The 8,323-nt window shown below is 44.4% G+C and overlaps 1 protein-coding gene across 1 annotated transcript in view; it reads left to right on the top strand.

Moving 5' to 3' along the window:
* Positions 1–8,323, top strand: part of DNAH10 (dynein axonemal heavy chain 10) — a 144,433-nt gene that overhangs the window by 23,308 nt on the left and 112,802 nt on the right. The window contains exon 10 of the mRNA XM_077747983.1: positions 2–200. Within this exon, the coding sequence (XP_077604109.1) occupies positions 2–200 (199 nt within the window). The remainder of the gene's footprint in view (position 1; positions 201–8,323) is intronic.

Raw genomic sequence — 8,323 nt, 5'->3', positions numbered from 1 at the left:
GAGAAAATCGAGCCAGTGCCCAGCACAAAACCTCAGAGGCCAGGAACACCCTGCTCACGTGGAAAAAGGCCTATTTCGACACGAGGGCCAAGATCGAGGCTTCGGGGAGAGAAGCTCGGTGGGAGTTCGATCGAAAGCGGCTGTTTGAGCGAACGGACTACATGGCCACCATCTGCCAGGACCTCTGCGACATTCTGCAGGTGGGGGGCGGGGGCAGGTGTTCTCTGAGGCGCGGAAAGGTGGCTGCGCTCGGGACTTGGCCCCGTGGAAAGCAGCTTGGCCCGCTGTCCGTGTCAGGTGGAAGCCAGGAGACGGGCGGGGGCCAGCGGGGAGAAATGGGAGAGCACACAGAATGTACTGGAAGGTACTGGAACACACCAGACCTCTTGCACCTCCTCCTCGTCTTCGGAGACGTCCCTCCCTCACCCTGCTTTTACCTGTCCTCCGGCCTCCGGCCACCCCTGCCGTGTAGCTTCTGCGAATTCCTCTTCCCTCTGTCTTTCTGGTCAGTGTTGGGATTTCTCGAAGTCCAGCCCAAGACTTCTTCTCCTTACTCTCTCCTGACGCCACGTCATCCCGCCCGTTGCTTCAGCCGCTACCTGTCCTCCAGTAACTCCTCGTTGATCTGATCGCTCTCTTTTGAACGAATGGCCAAAGGGTTTGGTGGCCGGGTGGATGAATTATCCACAGTTCTGTGTCTCACGAAGGTCCATCCCTCCATCCCTTGTTAGTCTTTGTGGACAGCTCACTCATGCCGGCGCCCGTGCTCGCTACCAGGGCCAGCCACGGAGCCCGCGGTGCCCAGTGCGAACAGGAGCGGGGCCTCTTGTTCAAAAAGCAGGAAAAAAATGTATCAAAAGTGTTAAAATATAAAGCTTTTCCCTTTCTTTTGACATCTCTTGCCTCAACAGGCTTTATTTTCTGTTTGCCACGACTGTAGCAGAGGAAAGAAAGTGAAGGGAAATTGAATATTTATTTATTTATTTATTTATTAATTATTGAGACAGGGAGAAACAGAGCATGAGTGGGGAGGGACAGAGAGAGAGGGAGACACAGAATCTGAAACAGGCTCCAGGCTCTGAGCTGTCAGCACAGAGCCCGATGCGGGGTTCAAACCCACGAACTGTGAGATCGTGACCTGAGCTGAAGTCGGATGCTTAACCGACTGAGCCAGCCAGGCGCCCTGGGAAATTTGAATACTTAAATTTTTAAGAGAGAGAGCATGCAAGCGGGAGAGGGGCAGAGAGAGAGGGAGACAGAGAGTCCGAAGTGGGCTCTGCACTGACAGCAGAGAGCCCAATGCGGGGCTCGAACCCATGAGCTGAGATCTGAACAGAAGTGGAATGCTTAACCGACAGAGCTACCCAGGCACCCTGAGCATTTGACTCTTAATTTCAGCTGAGGTCATAATCTCACGTTTTGGGAGTTCAAGACCCTGTGCAGTTCGGCTCTGCACTGACAGTGCGGAGCCTGCCTGGGATTCTCTCTCTCCCTCTCTCTGCCCCTCCCCTGCTTGCACTCTCTCTCTCAAATTAATATTTAAAGTATTCCATGAATTTTATGATCCATATTTATATTGTGCAGTGTTAGCTTAAAATGCAAACAAAAGGCCATTTGACTCGTATGCAGAATCACTAAAAGGACACAGTTTGTACTTGTTCGCTTGAATGTGCAGACGTAGGTCCTTATTGCCAGAATGGCGTGGCAACGCGGCACCCAGCTAACTCAGTTGGTTTTCTCTCCCTTCTTTTAATTTTTTAAATTCTCAATTAAATTTCTTTTAATTATCAAAGTTTTTAATTTGAATTCTAGTTATTTCACATACAGAGCGATATTAGTTTCAGGCATACAATATAGAGACTCAACCCCTCCATACAACACCCTGTGTTCATCACAACAAATGCCTTCCTTCATGTCCATCCCGTAGCTCGCCACCTCCCACACCCTTCCCTCTGGTAGCCATCAGTGTGTTCTCTGTGGTTAAGAGTCTTTTTCTTGGTTTTCCTCTCTTTCTTTCCCCCCTAAGATCCTTTTGTTTTGTTTCTTAAATTCCGTATGTGAGTGAAATCCTACAGTGTTTGTCTTTCCTTGACTTATTTCACTGACTATAATACTCTCCAGTTCCATCCATGTCCTTGCAAATGGCAAGATTTCATTCTTTTCATAGCTGGATAATATCCCCATTGCATATATATACCGCCTCGTCTCCATTCATCAGTTGAAGGACATTTGGGCTCTTTCCCATAGCTTGGCTATTGTTGATAGCGCTGCATTGGGGTGCGTGTGCCCCTTCGAATCAGTGTTTTTTTGTTTTTTGTTTTTTGTTTTTTTTATTCTTTGGATATATACTTAGTAGCGCCATTGCTGGGTTGTAGAGTAGTTCTATTTTTAACTTTTTGAGGAACCTCCATACTGTTTTCCAGAGTGGCTGCACCACTGTGCATTCCCACCAGCCGTGCAAAGGGGTTCACTTTTCTCTGCATCCTCGCCAACACCTGTTGTTTCTTGTGTTGTTAATTTTAGACATTCTGACAGGTGTGAGGTGGTAGCTCGTTGTGGTTTTGATTTGTATTTTCCTGATAGTGATATTGACCATTTTTTCATCTATCTGTTAGCCACCTGGATATTTTCTTTGGAAAAGTGTCTGTTGATGTCTTCTGCCCATTTCTTCACTGGATTATTTATTTTTTTGGGGTGTTGAGTTAGGTAAGTTCTTTATAGGTTTTGGATACTAACCCTTTAATAGATGTTATTTGCAAATATCTTCTTCCATTCTGTCAGTTGCCTTTTGTTGATTGTTTCCTTTGCAGCGCAGAAGGTTTTTATCTTGATGAAATCCCAATAGTTCATTTTTGCTTTTGTTTACCTTGCCTCTGGAGACATGTCTAGTAAGAACTTGCTATAGGGGCGCCTGGATGGCTTAGTCGGTTAGGCGTCTGACTTTCACTTAGGTCATGATCTCGCGGTTCGTGGATTTGAGCCCCGCGTCAGGCTCTGTGCCAGCACAGAGACTGGAGCCTGTTTCAGAGTCTGTTTCTCCCTCTCTCTCTGACCCTCCCCTGCTCACGCTGTCTCTCTCTCTCTCTCTCCTAGAAATAAATAAAAATAGTAAAAAAAAAAAAAAAGAAGAATAAAAATAGTAAAAAAAAAAAAAAGAAAAAGAACTTGCTATGGCCAAGGTCAAAGAGATATTCTCCTCTAGGATTTTGATGGTTCCCTGTCTCACACTGAGGTCTTTCATCCATTTTGAATTTATTTTTGTGTGTGGTGTAAGAAAGTGGTCCCGTTTCGTTCTTCTGTATACGTTGCTGTCCAGTTTTCCTAACACCATTTGTTGAAGAGACTTTTTTCCATTAGATAGTCATTCCTGCTTTGTTGAAAATTAGTTGAGCCTATGGTTGTGGGGTCCATTTTTGGGTTCTCTATTCTGTTCCACTGATCTATGTGTCTATTTTTGTGCCAGTACCATACTGTCTTGCTGATTACAGCTTTTTATTTTTTTTTATTTATTTTTTTTTACTATTTTTATTTATTTCTAGGAGAGAGAGAGAGAGACAGCGTGAGCAGGGGAGGGTCAGAGAGAGAGGGAGACACAGACTCCGAAATAGGCTCCAGGCTCTGAGCTGGCAGTCAGCACAGAGCCTGACGCGGGGCTCAAACCCACGAACCGCGAGATCATGACCTAAGCGAAAGTCGGACGCTTAACCGACTAAGCCACCCAGGCGCCCCTGATTACAGCTTTGTAATACAGCTTGACGTCTGGAATTGTGATGCCTCCAGCTTTGCTTTTCTTTTTCAATATTACTTTGGGTATTCAAGGTCTTTTCTGGTTTTATACAAATTTTAGAATTCTAAGTTCTAGTTCTGTGAAAAATGCTGGTGTTACTTTGACAGGGCTTGCATTGAATGCATAGATTGCTTTGGGTAGTATAGACATTTTAACGACATTTGTTCGTCCAGTCCATGATCATGGAATGTTTTTCCATTTCTTTGTGTCTTCAATTTCCTTTATAAGGGTTCTATAGTTTTCAGAGTACAGATTTTTTACTTCTTTGGTTAGGTTTATCCCTAGATATGTTACGAGTTTGGGTGTAATTGTAATGGGATTGATTCTTTGATTTCTCTTTCTGCTGCTTCATTATTGGTGTATAGAAATGCAACAGGGGCACCTGGGTGGCTCAATCAGTTGGTTGAGTATCCGACTTTAGCTCAGGTCACGATCTCATGGTTTGTGAGTTCAAGCCCCCTGTCGGGCTCGCTGCCATCGGCCTGTTAGTGCAGAGCTTGCTTCAGATCCTCTGTCCCCCTGTGTCTGCCCCTCTCCTGCTTGTGCTCTCCCCAAAATAAATAAATATTTAAAACAAAGAAATGTAACAGACTTCTGTATGTTGACTTTATATCTTGTGACTTTGCTGAATTCGCGTATCAGTGAATCTAGCAAATTCTTCCGTGAAGTCTTTTGTGTTTTCTCCATGGAGTACCATGTCATCTGTGAAGAGTGAAAGCTTGGCTTTTTTCTTGTTAATTTGGATGCCTTTTATTTCTTTCCGTTGTCTGATTGCGGAGGCTAGGACTTCCAGCTCTGTGTTGAACGGCAGTGGTGAGGGTGGACATCTCTGTCGTGTTCCTGACTTTAGGGAGAAAGCTCTCAGTGTTTCCCCATTGAGGATGATATTAGCTGTGGGTCTTTCTGATGTTGAGGTATGTTCCTTCTGTCCCTACTTTCTAGAGGGTTTTTATCAAGGAAGGATGCTGTGTTGGGTCAAATGCTTTTTCTACATCTGTTGAGAGGGTCAGGTGGTTCTTGTCCTGTTACTGTGGTCTCTCACACTGATTTTTGGATATTGAACCATCTCTGTAGCCCAGGAATAAATCCCGCTTGATCATGGCAAATAATTCTTTTAATGTACTGTTGGATTCAATTTGCTAGTATTTTGTTGAGAATGTGTGCATCCATGTTCTTCAAGGATGTTGGTCTATAGTTCTCTTTTTTAGTGGAGTCTTTGTCTGGTTTTGGAATCAAGGTAATAATGCAGGCCTCCTAGAATGAGTTTGAAAGTTTTCCTTTCCTTTCTGTTTTTTTGGAACAGTTTCAGAAGAATAGGTATTATTGTTTCTTTCTTTCTTTTTTAAAGTTTATTTATTTTGAGAGAGAGAGTGCAAGTATGGGTGTGGGAGGAGGGGAGAGAGAGGAGAGAGAGAGAGAAAATCCCAAGCAGGCTCTGCACGCTCAGCGTGGAGCCCCCTGTGGGGCTCGAACTCATGAACCTTGAGATCATGACTTGAGCTGAAGTCAAGAGTCAGACACTTAACCGACTGAGCCACCCAGACACCCCAGTTCTTCTTTAAATGTTTGGTAGAATTCTCCTGGGAAGCCATCTGGCCCTGGACTCTTGCTTATTGGGAGATTTTTGATTACTGATTCAATTTCTTTTTCTCTCTTTCTCTCTCTCTCCCTCTCTCTTTCTTTCTTTCTTTTCTTTCTTTTTTTCAAGAGGGCACAAATGAGTGAGGGGCAAAGACAGGGAGGGAGGGAGGGAGAAATGATCCCATGACAGGCAGAGGGAGGGAAGGACGGGGGGGGGAGAGAGAGAGGAGTGGGGCTCAACTGGGGCTCGTGATTTTTACCCAAAGCAGAGCTGGGGCTTACCCAAAGTAGGGCTTGTGCTCACCCAATGTAGTGCTTGAGTTGACCCAAAGCAGGGTATGAGCTCACCTGATGTGGGACTTGAACTCACCAACTGTGAGATCATGACCTGAGCCAAAGTCAGATGCTTAACTACTGAGCCACCCAGGTGCCCCCTTATTCAATTTCTTTACCGGTTATGGGTCTGTTCAAATTTTCCATTTCTTGCTGTTTCAGTTTTGGTAGTTTGTACGCTTCTAGGAGTTTATCCATTTCTTCCAGATTGCCCAGTTTGTTGGCATAGAATTGCTCATGTTCTCTTTTAATCATTTGTGTTTCTGTGGTGTTGGTTGTGATCTCTCCTCTTTCATTCATGATTTTATTTTTTGTGTCCTTTCTCTTTTTGGTAAGTCTGGCTCTAGGGGTTTGACAATTTTGTTAATTCTTTCATAGAACCAGCTCCTAGTTTTGTTGATCTGTTCTGTTTTTTTTTGTTTTTTAATTTCTGTATCATTTACTTCTGCTCTAATCTTTATTATTACCTTTCTTCTGCTGGTTTCAGGCTCTAATTGCTGTTCTTTTTCTAGCTCCTTAAGGCGTTAGGTTGGGATGTGTATTTGAGACTTTTCTTGCTTCTTGAGTGAGGCCTGTGTTGCAATATACTTCCCTCTGATGGCTGCCCTTGTTGCATCCCAGAGGTTGCGGACTGTCATGTTTTCATTTTCACTTGCTTCCATGTATTTTTTTTAAAAAAATTCTTTTTTAAAATAATTTGTTTATTTTTGAGACAGACACAGAGCATGAGTGGGGGAGGGGCAGGGAGAGAGGGAGACAGAATCTGAAACAGGCTGCCATGTACTTTTAAATTTCTTCTTTAATTTCCTGGTTGACACATTCATTCTTTAGTAGCATGTTCTTTAATCTCGATGTATTTGTGGTCTTTCCAAAATTTTTTTTCTTGTGGTTGACTTCAAGTTTCTTAGTGTTGTGCTCTGAAAATATGCATGGTATGATCTCAATCTTTCTGTATGTGCCGAGGGCTGATTTGTGACCCGGTATGTGATCTATTCTGGAGAATGTTCCATGTGCCCTTGAAAAGACTGTGTATTCTGCTGCTTTAGGATGAAATGTTTTGAATATATCTATTAAGTCCACCTGGTCCAGTGTATCATTCAAAGCCATTGTTTTCTTGTTGATCTTCTGCTTAGTTGATGTGTCTGTTGCTGTAAGTGGGGTGTTAAGGTTCTCTACTATTGCTGTATTATTATCAATAAGTTTCTTTCTGTTTTTTATTGTTATATATTTGGGTAATTCAATTTGGGGGCATAAATATTTACAACTGTTAGGCCTTCTTGTTGGATAGACCGCTTTATTATGATATAGGGCCCTTCTTCATCTCTTGTTATAGTCTTTGATTTAAAATCTAGTTTGTCTGATATAAGTATGGCTACCCTGGCTTTCTTTTGAAGTTATCAGGATGGTAGATGGTTCTCTACCCCTTCACTTTCATAGACTTTTTTTTTTTAAATGTTTGTTTATTTTTGAGGCAGAGAGAGAGACAGAACTTGAGGTGGGGAGGAGCAGAGAGAGAGGGAGACACAGAATCCGAGGCAGCTCCAGACTCCAAGCTGTCAGCACAGAGCCCGACGCGGGGCTTGAACCCACGAACCGTGAGATCATGACCTGAGCCGAAGTCGGACGCTTAACCGGCTGAGCCACCCTGGTGCCTCTCTACCCCTTCACTTTCAATCTGCATGTGTCTTTGGGTCTAAAATGAGTCTCTTATAAGTGACATGTTGATGGGCCTTTTTATTTTTTTGTTAACCCATCCTGAAAGCTTGCGTCTTCTCTCCCGCCTGTTCTCTCCTCTGTGTCTTCAGTCCCTGTTGTGACTCTATCCTGTCGGTTCTGCCTCTCAGTCACAGCATTTTATTTTTCCAGCCTGACTAGATTTTAGGTCTCTTATCCCTGTAGCAAGGATTTCCCTGGAGAGGCAGGAGACAGTCCGATCCCACGTATCTGCTCGTATGTGTGCACGACTGCCCTATTAGGTTTCATTTACGAAATACACGTTCAAAGACAAAATTACCGAAGGCCTGGGGGGCTCAGTCGGTTAAGCCTCTGACCTTGGCTCAGGTCAGGATATCACATTTTGTGAGTTCGAGCCCTGCGTCGGGCTCTGTGCTGACAGCGTGAAGTGCCCTTCAGATCCTCTGTCTTCCTTGCTTTCTGCCCCTCCCCCACTCGCTCTGTCTCCCAAAAATAAACATTAAAAAAAAGAAAACGATAAAATTATCAAGAATTTCAAGACCTTCTTAGCAGATCCTTAAACCCAGCACGGCGTCCTCTGAGACTGGGGTCCTGTGTACCTGCCTGGGCCGCTCGCCTCTGAAGCTGGCCCGGCAAATACCTCCATAGTCTGTGGTTTCATGGAGTTTACAATCTCTTAGAGGAAAGATGGCAGACGTAATCATCGTATAAACACATAGGTGCGGCTTAGTACGTGCTCTGTTGTTGGGGCCCTTGGGGTGTGTGCTTGGACATGACCAGGTGATGTTCAGGGACGAGTAGTAGCTAGCTAGGCAATTTGAACCGCAAGTACAAAGGCCCTGTGACAGAAAGGAATGTGGAAGTAAAAGTGGGCCAGGGAGGCTGCAAGGGGGCGGGGCATGGGGGGTGGGGCAGGAAGGGGCTGGG

Source organism: Crocuta crocuta, unplaced genomic scaffold (assembly GCF_008692635.1).
Source record: "Crocuta crocuta isolate KB4526 unplaced genomic scaffold, BGI_CrCroc_1.0 scaffold29, whole genome shotgun sequence".
Lineage (NCBI taxonomy): Eukaryota > Metazoa > Chordata > Mammalia > Carnivora > Hyaenidae > Crocuta > Crocuta crocuta.
This window is presented reverse-complemented; position numbering and strand designations above follow the sequence as displayed.